Source organism: Fonsecaea nubica, assembly GCF_001646965.1.
Source record: "Fonsecaea nubica strain CBS 269.64 chromosome Unknown Scaff9, whole genome shotgun sequence".
In the NCBI taxonomy this organism is placed as follows: Eukaryota; Fungi; Ascomycota; class Eurotiomycetes; order Chaetothyriales; family Herpotrichiellaceae; genus Fonsecaea; species Fonsecaea nubica.
In genome coordinates this window covers 408,439-423,308 of record NW_019173682.1, presented here as the reverse complement: position 1 = coordinate 423,308, position 14,870 = coordinate 408,439, and the positions used below count along the sequence as shown (strand labels likewise).

Here is a 14,870-nt window from a genome sequence, read left to right as displayed (position 1 = left end):
TGTTGAAAATGCATGCGACGTACATATTTGGGGGTTATCTATGCTCGACGCTCAAAGAGTAGAGGTACCATGGAGACCGATTGGAGGATCTCCCCTTGTTAGTACCAAGGACCAGGCATTGGTTGGAGCAAAAGTCCACGCGCCTGAAGGTCTATCCCAGACGGGAAGATCCAATGGGAATCTTGGCTTCTCGAGGACTCGTAGCCTGCTGACTCGAGCAGTATCATACAAATAGGCCCTAGTATTCGGTAAAGAAGTTGCTGTAGTGGGTAGTAGGTTCAACCAAGTTTGTCTCCCATACAACGATTGGTAAGTTGGTGGCTGGGCTTGCGACTCGCACTTACAAGGCTTGCCCAACACCTTTTATCACGTGCGGGAAAGAGAAGCTCAAAGTTGGCACGGCATCTTCGGCATCCAAGAAAACACTCGTACCGAGTACAAGTAAGAAAACAAAGCTCTGAATATTGGGGGCAGATAAAGTGGGTTTAGTCTGGGGGGGTGGAACGAGGAGGCGGAAGTGGAGGGAATTAATGGAGACGGAATTCCTGCGGAGGTGGATCAACCGAACTTTGACAAGACGATATCAATATTTCGGCTGCCGGAGAGTGTCCGGAGTTTGTCACAGACCCAGTAGAAGCCACCTCGTCGCCTACCCCATGGAAAGATCGGCCCTTCAACGTGGTCAGTAGCCACCCTCCCATCTAGCCTGTGCCTCGTTACTTGCGGCTGGCGGTGCCGTTGGAGAAGCAGTTTCTTACAAGAGTCTCTGGTCAAGGATATTCCCCTTCATTGGGAGCAATGTTGGAGTACCTCGGGATCGATGGCTTGCTTTGAGTGGATTGGCTTTGATCTTTCGGTCCTCTCCTCGTGTGGGAAAATGTTGTCACATGGGGGGACAATGACCATTTCGGAGATCAACAAACAGCTCGTCGACGCGGAACTTGCCTGGAGAAAGGTAAAAAGAAGAGTTAAAAAAAAAGAGAGAGAGATACTCAATACTCGTAACTCGACCTCTACATAACTTGAATCTCTATAAACCTCGGATCTATAGACCCTAGCTAGGCCAGACAGATCATGTCGTTGCCCGTCCGCCTCTCCCCCGCCGACACTCCCAACCTGCAAAATGGAGACTCTTCTCCCAAGGCAGGCTGGGGATCGGATTATATCGCACAGCAGCTCTCTAAACTGCATATCCCCTACTTCGTGCTGGTCCCGGGATCGTCGTATCGCGGACTGCACGACAGTCTGGTCAATCTCAATGGCAACGCCTCGCCCGAGATGGTGGTGTGTCTGCACGAGGAACACGCCATCGCCATCGCCCACGGATACGCCAAAGTGGCAGAAAAACCACTGGCCTGTGGTCTGCACGCCAACGTGGGCCTGATGCACGCGTCCATGGCCATCTTTAACGCCTTTATCGATCGCGTGCCGATGGTGATACTGGGCGCCGCGGGGCCCTTTGACACGACCAAGAGACGTCCGTGGATCGACTCGACGCACACGGCCGTCGACCAGGCCGCGCTGGTCAGGAACTATACCAAATGGGACGATCAGCCCACGAGCGTGAACTCGGCCATCCGCAGCGTCATTAAAGCCACCGCGGTCGCGTCCGTCAAACCCTGTGCGCCCACATATGTCGTTCTCGACGTCGGTCTCCAGGAGACGGCATACGACGAGAAAGACGTGCGGTATCCCGACACGGAGAGATATTTGACCCAGCAGTCAGCCGGGGCGAGCCAGGCCGACGTTAAGAAGGTGGCGCAGGCCTTGGAGCAGTCGACCAAGGCGTTGATAATGTTTGGCAGGATGAACAGGACCCAAAAGAGCTGGGACGAGAGAATTAGACTGGCTGAGATGTTTGATGCCAAGGTCATTAGTACGTATCAGAAAAAATACCCTTCTTGAGATCTGGATCAGGACGGAGGCATACTAACCCTTGAACCTTCCAGCCGATATCAAACAACCAGTCGCCTTCCCGACTACGCATCGATTACACCCCGCAGCCCCGGCACTCTTCCTGGCGCCCGAGTCTGCCAAAATGATAAGAGAGGCCGATTTGATCATCTCGTTCGACTGGGTCGACCTGGCCGGGTTCTTTACCGCGGCGCAAGGCGAGCTAATCGAGCCAAAGGCAAAAGTTATAGAGATCTCGGTCGACAGCCAGCTCCATAACGGCTGGTCAAAGGACCACTTCGAGACGCCGCCCGCGGACATCAGCATCTTCGCCGACCCGGACAAGTTCATCACCGACCTCGTCGCCGAAGTCGAGTCGCGCAAACTCTCGGGGTATCCCAAGTCCGCGTGGCCCGCAACGGAGCCGGCGTCCTCGCAAAAGCCGCAGAATCTCGACGGCGAAGATATCTTCCAGGCGGACCTCGCATCCGCGCTCTACGCGGCCATCAAGCCCGAGGACATGTGCATTATCCGTCTCCCCCTCAGTTTCCGCGGGATTGATCTCCTGGCCACGCATCCGCTGGCGTACCTAGGCATGGATGGCGGCGCCGGCATCGGGTCCGGACCCGGTCAAGCCGTCGGTTCAGCGCTCGCGCTCAAGGGAACGAAGTACGTGCCCGTCGCGATCCTCGGTGACGGGGACTTCTTGATGGGCAACTCGGCCATCTGGACGGCCGCACGGTACCGCATCCCCGTCTTGATTATCGTCTCCAACAACGGCAGCTTCTACAACGACGAAGTCCACCAGGAGCGGGTCGCCAACGCGCGCAGCCGACCCGTCGAGAACAAGTGGATCGGCATGAGACTGGACGATCCACTACCAGATATTGGCAAGATGTCGGAATCCTTCGGCCTCAAGACCCTGGGCGGCCAGATCTCGAAGCGGAGTGAGTTGAAGAGCAAATTCGACGAGGCCGTCCGGTTGGTCAGGGAAGAGAAGCAGGCCGTCGTCTTGGACGTCAGGGTCAGGCCGGATGATTACCTGAAGAACTGGGGGTCGAGCAATATCGTAAAGAAGTGAGGTGTAGGTAGGAGACGGAGATGGAAATATACCAGATCCCGCCGGCTTGTGGCTCGTGGCTTTGTGATATGACTTGCATTATACAAATAAATAGAAGGAGATTCTCCAAAACTACAATAGACGCTGTCGATGACTAGAATTGATATGGAAACACGACATCTTGTGCCACAGTATACGTACCTCCATTGCTCGCTTATTCATTCATTCATACAATGATTAAACTACAGCCACTACACTGCTCTGAAATACATACACATAGCCCCTACGGCAATCCAACTCTCATGCTCGTCTTCTCGTTCAATCCCCAAGCATAGCTCGAATCGTCGTGGACCGTCGTCCGTCTCATATCCCTGCGGTACTTGCCCTCGTACGCACCGCCATGGGCCCGATGCATGACGGACGTGTTGTCCCACAGGATCAAGTCGCCCGGGTTCTGCCACTCGACCGACAATACATACTTATCCTGACAGGCATGCTCCAGTATCCTGTTAATGAGCTCGGTACTTTCCTTCTCCGGCAGGCCCTCGACGTGGTGCATATGGTTCCCGATGTACAAGGTCTTGCGGCCCGAGCGCTCGTGCGTCTGCACAATCTTGTGGCGCGAGTAGTATCCCTTGTCCGGGTTGACGTCGGTGAAGTACTCTGGGGCGGCTTTTCTGCGCGAATGCAACAGGGAGTGGCACACCACATAGTCGTTTTCATCTAGCTGCTTCTTCAGGTCTTCGGGAAGATCGTCGTATGCGGCGCGGCAGTCAGCGAAGTCGGTGTTGCCTCCCAGACCCTGGCCCGGAGGGGGGATTTCGTGGGCACGCAGTAGAGAAAGTCCCGCCCTCCGTGGGTTGAAGGAGGAATCGTGATGGAACAGATTATTGCCCTTTTGAAACTTGTGCGTCAGTGAACTGCGTGTGGTCGATAACCGACGACTCTGTGTTTCACGCATACATACCTTGCCATAATACCAACGGTGACTTCCTGGTTTCACTAAACTGTTGTCTTCCTCGATATTGCCCACATCGAACAATTCCTTGTGCTTGAACCGAAACGGGCGGCCTGCTTGGATGTGGGGGAGGACATCGTCCAGTTCCCCGAGCCTTTCTGAAAACTGGATGTGCAGTTCATCGTTCAATTTGGCATGGCGAAAGACCAACACGCCATACTTTTTGTAGATTGGATTAGCGCCTTGTGTTACAGTATTGACCCCTCCTCCAATGAGTTGATGCATGCGTGCTGCTCACCTTGTTAACGGCTTGCCACAGTTCCTGAAAGACATCTTCGGGCACGGGACGAGAAAAGTCGACGCCAGACACCTCAGCACCAAAGGTCGGGTGAAGTTCTTTGACTTCGATGAGGTTGAACTCGACAGCGTGTGGCATTTTTAGAGGCAGCTAGCTCAGTAGCACGGGATAATAATTGGTGTGGGTGTGAGTGTGGGTGTATGTATGTGTGCTCTTACAGGCTGCACCGCAGGTACTCGGGATGATTTAATCGCGCAGATAAAGACAGCTTTGTCATTGTTGTATGCGATGCATTCCAACGTCCGTGCATTTTATCCGTCGACGAAGTTGAGGCTTAGCCGTATATCGGCTCGTCTCCAACTATTGCCACCGCGGGTTCTCGTTGTGCCGAGAGCGTGGTATGCTCTTTTTTCGTGGTGTCGGGGTTTCTCAGCCAGCCTTGTGGAGAAAGGTTTATGGAGTATTGGGTCCAAGTATCCATCCATGACTGTCCACCGACCCCGATACGTCCCCGTGTTTCGGCAGCCTCGTGGCTTGGGGAAATACCCAACGTAGTGGTCACCAGGGCTAAAGATTGGGGAAACCATCACTCAACTATCCCAAAGACACGCCACGAAACGCCTGATGCGTCTCTGAAGGCAGCCTCTCAAGCCCCCAAGACCCAGCCCGCCCTCTAAATCAAGCAGTGCTTCTGCATCAGTGCCGCCCTCTTCGCCTGGATCGCCAAATATGACTTCCAGCAACAAGTTCACCGTGCCAGATGGAGCCGTGGCCCAGCTGCGAATCATCGACTCGACCACTAAGATCAAAGGTCTCCCCATGGACTATCTCATGACACCGCCGATGCCTGGAATGGAAGTCTTGCCCGAGGCTCCCACGTGGGCATTCCTCATTGAGAGCAACACGGGCCGCAAAGCATTATTCGATCTGGGTGTTCCGCCGAATTGGAGAGAATTTTCGCCCGTCGTGGCAAAGCCGCTGCAGACCCGAGGCTGGGGTGAGCCCTCTGGAGAGAAGCACGTGGCTGATATTCTGGCTGACCAAGGCATTGATATTGCCAGCATCAATAGCATCATCTGGAGGTGAGGAAAACACGTCACTGAAAGCCTCAGCTCATTGATGCTGACGCGCCGACACAAAGTCACTGGCATTATGACCATATAGGGGATCCTTCCACGTTCCCTACGTCCACCGAGTTGGTCGTTGGTCCAGGATTCAAAGACGCCTTCTTTCCAGGCTGGCCGGCCAGGCCAGACTCTCCTGTACGGGAGAGCGACTTCAAGTAAGTCATCTCAGAATTGGAGTAGTGCTGTGAACTCAGTCTCTTTCTCCTGTAGGGGTCGGGAAGTACGGGAGATCACCTTCGAAGAGCCGAATGTCCTGCAGATCGGGCAGTTCAGAGCCTTCGACCTCTTCGGAGATGGGTCTTTCTATCTTCTAGACACGCCTGGCCATGCGATCGGGCATTTGGCAGGGTTAGCACGGACCACTCCGGACACGTTTGTTATGATGGGTGGTGATCTCTGCCACCACGGCGGCGAGCTGCGTCCATCAAAGAGCCTACCTCTGCCAGGAGAGATCTACCTGCCCAATCTGATCCAGTATCCTGGTTGTATCTGCCCCGGTGCCGAGTTCGAGCTCATTCAGAAGAAACGGTCGCGAGCACCAGACGAACCCTTCTTCGATCCGAGTATAGGCTATGACATTCCTGAAACCGTGCGGACCATCAAGAAGGTTCAAGATGCAGATGCCGTGGATAATGTCTTTTTCATATACGCACATGACAGCACCATCAGAGGTATCGTCGACCTGTTTCCCGCCGCAGCAAATGACTGGAAGGCGAAAGGGTGGCGCGAGAAATGCTATTGGAGATTTCTAGAAGACTTCGAGGGAGCATTGAAGGCGAGCTAGAGGAAGTAGACACCGCCGCAGGCAATAGAGGTATCGAACAGGAATTCATCGCAGGCGAACAGAAAGGCTTCGTCGACGATCATTTCTGGCATTGTGGCGTGATTGATAAGTCTAAAGAGCGTGAATAGTACTTGAACTCAGTGGCTCCTCGGTGCCTCTGAGTTCTTGTTGGGTGAACTGGAGGATATTGACCGCTGTGGCCAATTGAGCGAGAGAGACCAGCTCTCCGCCAATTGTGGGCACAGAGATGCCAAGACCAAGAGGCTCCCACGAATGTGGCTGGTGCCAGATGCGCAGGCGCAGCAGCAGCAGCCGCACACATTCTTCAGATTCCAGCTAGACAACAACCTCCTCGATGATACAGTATCTCCAGTTTTCTTAGGCACAATCTCTTGTCCGATCCAATCCCTTGTGGACCTACTGGCCGGTTTTCACTTGAGGATGAGAGGGGTGAGCCAGCTTTTGCAGAGGATTATCGCCGTTGTCCAGACGTCCGTCCCCTCTCATGATTACACCAACATAGCAGAACATCTACATCGTCTTCCCTCGATGGTCGACGGCCGCATCATCGGCAGAGCTCGCCGACTGACAGCACTTGCACTCTCTCTGGCCCCAAGTCCAGTTCAAAATCTATTGCCTGCGTCGTCATCATCTCGCATTCTAACCTCGACTTCCGGCGATACAGAGTCCGAGATTGACGGATAATGCACAACTAATCATTATTATTCTGTCAGGTTTTCCTCATTCTCACGCCACAAAGTTCTGTATACGCGAATATGAAGGGATTCACGGCCATTACAATTGGAAATTGGGGAAGCTTACGACCGTGCTCACCTGAAAGGGAGTCAAAGAAGGAATAGTCCCAGGAATACACGTCTCATCGGATGCTGCACCTCTTCTAAATAGAAGGGAGTCCTCGACACCGGGTAGTCATCCCCACCTCCAATGCCTCCAGAAAGCCGGATGCGGAGTTGCAATATCCGGGATTCAAAGGTCTGGAGAAAACGGGCAATCTGGAGGCACACGCGCCACGGCATTCCCACGCCGAACAGAGTCGCCATGTTTCAGCATAGGGATCGACAGCAGCAGGTACAGGCGCTTCTGCATACCGGACATCCGGGCTAGAAATTCGATATGAAGTTCGAGACTCTTAAATACGATCGCAACAAACTCTACTCAGCAATACATCAACCAGTTCACTTCCCCAACACCCTTCAAGACTGTTCAAACACCAGGACATGGGTGAAATCAAGATGACGGTCGAAGCCGGAGTCATCACAAGCAGCAAGCAAGCCTTCAACTTGCTCAATTTCTCCACTTGTTTTCTCCTCGCCCTAGGCTCGTTAGTCTATGGGTATTTTGCGGGTATCATCGGGACTACCCTTACAAAGGCCTCATTCCTATCATATATGGGCCTCATCGATGCTGACGGTAACCAAACAAGGAATGCTCCTGGACTGATAGGGGCAACGACTGGCGTGTTCCAGGTATACACAGTTCTGCCTTCGCAGCTCTTAGGAGCCTATTATTGACAATGACTAGGCTGGCGGTGTCTTCGGTATCATCATCAGTGGTTATTTGGCGGATAAGATTGGACGCAAGCGGACATCGATTTACATTGGCATCGTCGGCATCATCAGCTCAGCCATCATATCCGCATCTCAGAATGTGGGCATGTTCATCGCTCTTCGCTTCTTTACGGGGGCGACCGGCTTCGCTTTCATGACCGTCATGATCGTCTACTGCGCCGAGCTTGCCCCAGCGGCTCTTCGAGGGTTGTATGTTGGCCTGAATGGAGCTTTGTGCGCATTGGGATTCGCCATCTCATCTTACTTTGGTGTTGCATTCTACAATGTCTCGGACGAGGTCCAGTGGCGCGTTCCTATCGCTCTCGGCACGGTATTCCCAGTGGTGCTCACATTCGGCTACCTCTTTGTTCCCGAGTCGCCTCGACACCTCCTCATGGAAGGCAAGAAAGATGCTTCACTGAAAATTATGTTGAGGCAGCACGGCCGGGGGAAACAGGAGGACTTTGCCCGAGCAGAATTCTTCCAGATGGAGAAGCAGGCAGAGCTCGACATGAACAGCGACGCGTCTTGGAAGCAGTTCTACACCAAGCCCTCGGTTCGTCGGCGGGTGGTCATTGCTATCGGTCTAGCATTTCTGTCTCAGAGCACAGGGAACTTGGTCATAAACAACTATGTGAGCCCACCGATAGCCAGTGCTATTGTCTTTCCTTTCCTAACAGAGTGAATCAGGGGTCAACTCTTTGGAGCAATCTCGGCTATGATGCGTATACTCAACTGTGTTTCCAGGCTGGATACATCACGGTCTCGCCCGTTTTCAACGTCGTCGGATCAGCGCTCGCCGACCACTTTGGCCGTCGAACTTTGCTGTTCGTCGGCCTCAGCATGTGCCTGATGTGTGTCACTGTTGAGACGACCATGATTGCTCTCTACGGTGCAGCAGGCACGAACAGAGCCGGCCTGGCGACCGGTGCGGCAATGCTGTTTCTGTTCCAGGCCAGTTATGCTGTCTGCGGCGATGTGTGTGTCTTTATCATTGTCAGCGAAATCTTCCCGAACCATCTGCGGGCAAAAGGCAGCACGGTCGCCTATACGGCCAACGCCTTGACGAACTTGGTTTATCTGCAGGTGGCGCCGACAGCCTTTACACACATTCACTGGCGATTCTTCCTGGTAAGTTTTGTGCAAGCCTTCCGTTGTCCGCCTTCATCTGTCTAATAGTGCCGTGACAGCTGTTCATCGCAGTTACCGCTTGCGGTCTGGTGTGGGTCTACTTCTTCGTGCCCGAAACGAAAGGCATTGCGCTAGAGGAGCTGGCCGAGATCTTCGGGGATGCGGTCGCGGTTCACGCGGCAGACATCACGGTCGACCACGACGCTCACGAGGTACATCTTGATGTGCACAGCCAGGACGAGGCTGAGTCCTCGTATATCGTGGAAGCGAGCGCATTCAAGGATAAGGCCGTGCACATGGAGAAGTCCCGCGCTTAGGCTCACACAGGGCGTGTTGGAGGTTCTGAAGCTTGATGTGGTTGTGAGAAAAGCCGTCAACCTGATGTCTGGCACCAAGTGCATCATCATGTTTGGGTTGGAAGCGAGCAAGGCTGAGGAAAAGGGGAAGTGGATCCGGTGGTGGATACTGAGACAAGCCTAGATTTAATGTGGACAACGTCTCCACCACAAAGATAGAAACCAAGTGCCCAAGGATTACTACTATCCGCTGAATTGACCCATTCCAGCTAACAATCTGTCACATTTCTCTTCCTCCTATCTCCTCTTTGTCCCCCGCGTCCGCGTCCAACCCCGCCCCCGCAACCAACGTCGCAACTAACCTCTCAGGGCGGAAAGCTTCGGTCCACCCGGCATTCAATTTGCCGACTGAAATTTGGACAGTCCTGACAAGCAGGCCATATCGAGACGATGGCTATGGGGTCCGGAATCTCGCATGCCGTGAACAGTCTCACCACCGTTGTATGCTGGAAGCAACGAGAGAGTGCTGGGGGATCTGCATCGGAAAATGGCGTGGCAAGGCATGGCATGGCAGGGTGGTTTGCGGAAGAGGATGGATATCTACATGGCCGTTCTCGGTCCTTGTCCCGCTTACTGAGGTGTGAATGATGATGGTGTAAGTGTATATGTATGTATATATGAGCCTGCAGCAGAGCGCAGGGCTGGGTACGGTGTCTTTCTGTCATCAGCAACATCTCATCTTTCTTCCTCTTAAAACCCCTCGGAATAATGGACTTGTCCTGTCGCCCAAGTCACTCACTCACTCACTCATTCCTTCACTGAAGCTTTACTTCCCCCCACTCACACCATTCAAATCCTCCCCCGACTTCCACGCACAATACAGATCAATCTTCCAGATCGCCCAGGTCCCGTCCTCCTCGCGCCTCATGGTCCAGCGATACACGGCGCCGGCGTCGAAGTGCCGATCCAGCTCGTCGCGCCGGTACAGCCAGGTGGTGATGCCGTTGGAGCGCACGTGCGCGACGCGCCGGTCCGCGCTGAAGCTCATGTCGAAGTTGCTGCTCTGCAGGTGGCACTGGGCGTACTGGGCCACCTCGGGGCCCCAGGCCCAGGCGCCGAGGCCCTTGCGGCCGAAATGCTCGCCGAACGCGTACTTGACGTGCGCGTCCTCGGTGAACAGGTTCTCCCATTCCTGCAGGGCCTGCGGGTCTTGGAAGGCCAGGTCGTGCAGCGCCGTGTAGTGGTCGATCAGGCGTCGGACGCTTTCGATGTCCTCCTGTTCTTGGAGGCGGCGTTCTAGTTGGGCCACTTTTTCGGTCAAGGCCGCGATTTGGGCCGAGTGGTCGCTCGTTTCGATCCCCATTCTGGACGGGTGTGGTTTCTTGTAAGGCGCCGAGTACTGGATGAGGTAGTGTGCTGTCGAAATAGTGAGTGGAGGTACTTAGAGAGAGAGAGACAGGCCAATCTGTATCTTTGGAGCGTTGTGGATTCCACAGGGGGTATCTTGGCTATTTATGTCCCCTATCTTCTATGGTCCGGTCGGGCTAGGACGGTTTTCAAGGACCCCGGCCTCCTCGGTGTATTTCGAGATAGAACTCTGAGGGTCTATCTTCATTTGTCACGGCTACAAATCATTGTAAATTTTTGTGGCTATATGTCGATCTGTGCTTTCAAGGACTAGTACCATTAAGCTGTTATGCACGAAAATGTTTTTGCGGGATCGTTAATGGCGGCATCGCGAGCCCTTATCTGCTCAACTCTGTCGATTCGTATCGTGATATGAGAGATAATGGATGGCAGGGACATAGGTATCTTCTGTCTTTTCTTCTGACCTGAAACCGTGATGCTTCACTGATATGTCACGCATACAGCTGCAATTCCACTACAATGTGAGGTTGGGAAGGGCAAGCCCAAGCTACGATGGTGAAGAAACAAGACTTAAATGGGGAAAACATCTCATGGGATCCTGGCACTAGAGTTGCGGATGATATCTACAGAGACTATCGCATTGACGTATGCCACGTCGCCACCATCATCACCATCAAAATCCCTTTTTCTCTGTCTTCTAACCATATCCTGCTGTCGCTGCTCAGGCTTAAATCTTCGCCGCCAGCTGCGGAGCCTTGTAGTCTGTAGTGAGAAAAGGATAATCGATATATCCCTTGGCCTGGTTCCCCGGCGGATATTGCGCAAAGTACTAGCCCCGTCCTGGATCAGTATACCATCCACGAGTCTCGATTCGGGGGGACTCACGTCAAAGTTAAAGTCGAATGTGATTTCCTTCTCCTTGCCCGCCATGGCCGCGTTGGCAAAGTCCGGGTTGACCAGCCACGGGCGTCCAAAGACGATGACGTCGCCGGTGTCGTCCTTGAGGAGCTCCTCGGCCTCGATCAGCGAGATGGCGCCGTTGAGAAACACTTTGGCGTTCTTGATCAGGTGGCGATACGTCGCCCATACGGGGTGCTTGGGCCCGCGCATCTTGCCGTCGACTTCCATATCCATGAACTCTTTTGCCGCATACATTAGCTTCAATAGGCTTTGAGGAAGTGGGGATCTTTTGGGGGGGCGGGACGTACCAAGGTATCGGACCAGGTTGATGTATGCCAGCGGCCGCTTGTCGAGTTCCTTGATCAGGTACGTGAACTGCTCAATCTGTCTTTCGACCGGGAACATGCCCAGATCGCCTCTACCGATGGCGGGAGACAGCTTGATGCCGACGCGGTACGGGCCCCATACTTCGATCAAGGCGTCGATGCATTCTAGACAGAATCTTGCTCGCTGGGAAATATATGTTAGTGCCTTGTCATATACACCGTCGGAAATCTCGAGACTCACATTTTCGACTGATCCACCATATGCGTCCGTCCGAATATTGGCGCCGTCGTCGAGAAACTGAGAGAGTAAGTAAAGAGAGACGGACAGATCTGAGAGTGAGAACAGACCTGTGCTACCAGATACCCGTTGGCGCCATGCAACTCGACGCCGTCGAATCCAGCGGCTTTCGCAAAAATGGCCGATCGCCGGAACTGCTCGACCACCGCTTTCGGGTCCTCGATGGCCGTCGGCGTGGAATACCCTTTTTCGAGTCCTGGCTCGAGATCATACACGCCGTCGTTGTCGGGTGCGATTCCCATGCGCGCCTGGATCGCGCTCGGGCCGATGGTCGGTCGCCCATAGTCCTTTTGGATCTTTGCGTCCGCGTATGTCATGCGTCCGCCTGTGTCCATCTTCCAAGTTAGCTCGTTTCGACGCTAATAACAGTGATCTGACCGTACAGTGCCAGAGCTGACAGAAAAACACCGACCCGGGCACCGTGTGCACCTTGTCGACGACCTTTTTCCACGCCAGCATATGTTCGTGCGTGTCGATCTGAGGCGTTTCCCGCATCGGCGTCCCCTGCGGCTCGATGAGGGCTCCTCCGGCGACGATCAGGCCGGCACCTCCGAGAGCTCGCTGGTAGAAGTATTCTCCATTCAGCTCGTTTGGGTATGTATTGTCGGATCTGAAGCGCGTGAGTCGGGTCGTTTGACACCCTGCACCATCACTTTGAAATTGAGACATACCTATTCCGAGAAATCGAGGACATGGCAAACCGGTTTCGAAGCTTCAGCGGGCCGATCTGCAAGGGCTGCTTTAGATGTTTGATCGGGGTGATGAGTTGCTCCATTTTTGCAGTGTAATCAATATTCACAGATTGTCTTGTTCTGCACGAGTACTCCTTCCTTCTTTCGTCAACGTCGAGGCACAAGAAATCCATCCAATATCTCCTTTATATTTCATTTTCCTCATTTGTTAGCACTTTTCTTTCCCTCTCGTATAGACCGAGGGACACTGCGAGTCTTCTGTCTCCACACCAATCACTGAGAGTCTTGGACGGTGTTTTGAAACACCGCTTCCACCAAACTCGCCGGTATATACCGTTCTAGATTGATTATGTCGGATTATTCATTGTTGTAACTGGGAAAGGCTGTTTCGGGATTGTGTGATTCCTCCAACAGAGTCCGATAATTCATTGCACACCCACCAAATCCAGATTACCCGTAAGATGGGTAGGTGGGTGCAAACTCGTGGAGAAGACGTCCCGGAGTTCTCGTCAGCACCTCCGCCTGGGGAATTGCGCTCCCGCTCCTTGGCGATCGGGGTTGGTGAAAGCACTCTCTTCCCCCTCTTCCACAATGATGGATTGATTGTATTTGAAAGCAGGCTTGTAGAGAGAACCAAATATCTGGTCCTGCCTTCTACAACAGTGTCGGTATATATCGGGACTTGCTCAAGACACAGGCGAATCCTCCAAGGCTTGTAAGAACATCAACAACTAGTACTGCAGCTACTACAGTCACTGTTACTACCAGTACTAGAACCACTAGAACAACACCATGGCACCTCTCAAACCTCTCCTTCTCCACGCCCACAGCAACGGCCCCAACCCGATCAAAATCGCCATCGCCCTAGAATTTCTCCAAGTACCCTACACCGTCCGGCTGTGGGAGGGGGGCGACGACCCAGAAAAGGGCGTCAAGGGTTCAGCCTTCACCAAGATCAACGAAAATGGCCGCGTGCCCGCCCTGGAAGACCCCAACACGGGCGTCGTGTCGTGGGAGTCGGGCGCGGTGATGAATTACCTCCGCCGGGTGTACGACAGGGACAACAAGATCGGGCCGCGGGGCGACAGGGAGCAGGACCGCGTCGACCTCGAGAAGTGGGAGTATTTGCTGTTGACGACGCTGGGGCCGATGAGCGGGCAGTGTAATTGGTTCAGGTAAGAATGATCTATCCGCCGTCTACCCTCGATATAGATCCCTCATGAGCTTTGGGCACCGCACTGACAGAACCTCCCTCCAAGACTCCACAACAAGACCAAAAACGACGACGCCCTGGAACGCTATCAGGCCCAGACTTTACGGTGCTACGATATCTTGGAGGGCCAGCTGAAGAAGACCGACGGCGCCACAATCATTCCCGGCGGATACACCTCGGTCGATTGCCACTACGAGCCGTGGATCCGGATGCACGGCTTTGCCGGGTTGACGCTGGACAAGCACCCGCTTATTGCAAAGTGGTTTCAGGCCTTTGCGGAGACGGACGAGGTCAAGGCTGCGTATAGGAGGATCAAGGAGGCTGCGGAGCAGGAGGGGTAGATGGGTACCTGCTAGATAAGTCCAGGCGGTAAGGGAAGGAGGTTTAACTAAGTGTTATGAGAATAAGTACCTCGAAGAAGATTGATGGTCATATTTTCGTATCTAGGCATCAGTTATTTCGACAGTGTGTCATTCTGGCCATCTCAGAAGCTAACCTTCCGTCGTGGGTGAGTTTTGTAACAGGTCGATTTTGGCAATATTACTACTGTATATTACTACTCCGCTACTGTAGCAAGCATTCCCCCCCACTTATTCTCCCCGCATTACGTCGGATGGATCGCAGCTGGGGACGACACGGCGTTGACCAACACCGTCTTGCGGTCGGGATGACACATCAATGGCTCTACCGGGTCGTTCTGCGGCCGTAACAACCAATGTCCTTCCCAGGCGTTTTTGCATGGCACCCCACTGGGACCCTTGGGACCCAAGGAGGAGGGAAAGCCCGACACATGTGGTGTGTGGTAGCAGCGGGCAGCCTCGTTGCGACTGTGTATATCCAATATCCAAACCCGGATCACAGTCCTGTGTATAATAAAGACAAAATACCACCTCAGCCACATTTCTCTCACCTGTTGTCCTTACCAGTCGTGGAAAAGAACAAAAGTCCATCCATCCAT

General features: G+C 53.6%; 7 protein-coding genes across 7 annotated transcripts; 4 read left to right on the top strand and 3 right to left on the bottom strand.

Moving 5' to 3' along the window:
* Window positions 1-1,074: 1,074 nt before the first annotated feature.
* On the top strand, window positions 1,075-2,974 carry AYO20_02225 (hypothetical protein; the record flags this gene model as incomplete). Its single annotated transcript, XM_022640530.1, has 2 exons — window positions 1,075-1,876; window positions 1,950-2,974. The coding sequence occupies 2 exons, from the start codon at window positions 1,075-1,077 to the stop codon at window positions 2,972-2,974; spliced, it is 1,827 nt and encodes a 608-aa protein (XP_022503587.1).
* Window positions 2,975-3,236: 262 nt separating this feature from the next.
* Window positions 3,237-4,347, bottom strand: AYO20_02224 (hypothetical protein; the record flags this gene model as incomplete). Its single annotated transcript, XM_022640529.1, has 3 exons — window positions 3,237-3,848; window positions 3,921-4,130; window positions 4,210-4,347. 3 exons carry the CDS (start codon window positions 4,345-4,347, stop codon window positions 3,237-3,239), a joined length of 960 nt encoding a protein of 319 aa, XP_022503586.1.
* A 591-nt stretch (window positions 4,348-4,938) lies between these two features.
* AYO20_02223 (hypothetical protein) lies at window positions 4,939-6,120 on the top strand (the record flags this gene model as incomplete). The annotated part of the gene is made up of 3 exons (XM_022640528.1): window positions 4,939-5,291; window positions 5,351-5,491; window positions 5,547-6,120. The coding sequence occupies 3 exons, from the start codon at window positions 4,939-4,941 to the stop codon at window positions 6,118-6,120; spliced, it is 1,068 nt and encodes a 355-aa protein (XP_022503585.1).
* A 1,253-nt stretch (window positions 6,121-7,373) lies between these two features.
* AYO20_02222 (hypothetical protein) lies at window positions 7,374-9,136 on the top strand (the record flags this gene model as incomplete). The annotated part of the gene is made up of 4 exons (XM_022640527.1): window positions 7,374-7,607; window positions 7,663-8,322; window positions 8,379-8,819; window positions 8,879-9,136. The coding sequence occupies 4 exons, from the start codon at window positions 7,374-7,376 to the stop codon at window positions 9,134-9,136; spliced, it is 1,593 nt and encodes a 530-aa protein (XP_022503584.1).
* Window positions 9,137-9,941: 805 nt separating this feature from the next.
* Window positions 9,942-10,478, bottom strand: AYO20_02221 (hypothetical protein; the record flags this gene model as incomplete). The annotated part of the gene is made up of 1 exon (XM_022640526.1): window positions 9,942-10,478. The coding sequence occupies one exon, from the start codon at window positions 10,476-10,478 to the stop codon at window positions 9,942-9,944; it is 537 nt and encodes a 178-aa protein (XP_022503583.1).
* Window positions 10,479-11,210: 732 nt separating this feature from the next.
* AYO20_02220 (hypothetical protein) lies at window positions 11,211-12,782 on the bottom strand (the record flags this gene model as incomplete). The annotated part of the gene is made up of 7 exons (XM_022640525.1): window positions 11,211-11,312; window positions 11,369-11,622; window positions 11,692-11,893; window positions 11,951-12,007; window positions 12,058-12,332; window positions 12,391-12,617; window positions 12,679-12,782. 7 exons carry the CDS (start codon window positions 12,780-12,782, stop codon window positions 11,211-11,213), a joined length of 1,221 nt encoding a protein of 406 aa, XP_022503582.1.
* Window positions 12,783-13,491: 709 nt separating this feature from the next.
* AYO20_02219 (hypothetical protein) lies at window positions 13,492-14,253 on the top strand (the record flags this gene model as incomplete). Its single annotated transcript, XM_022640524.1, has 2 exons — window positions 13,492-13,874; window positions 13,959-14,253. 2 exons carry the CDS (start codon window positions 13,492-13,494, stop codon window positions 14,251-14,253), a joined length of 678 nt encoding a protein of 225 aa, XP_022503581.1.
* Between the last annotated feature and the right edge of the window lie 617 nt (window positions 14,254-14,870).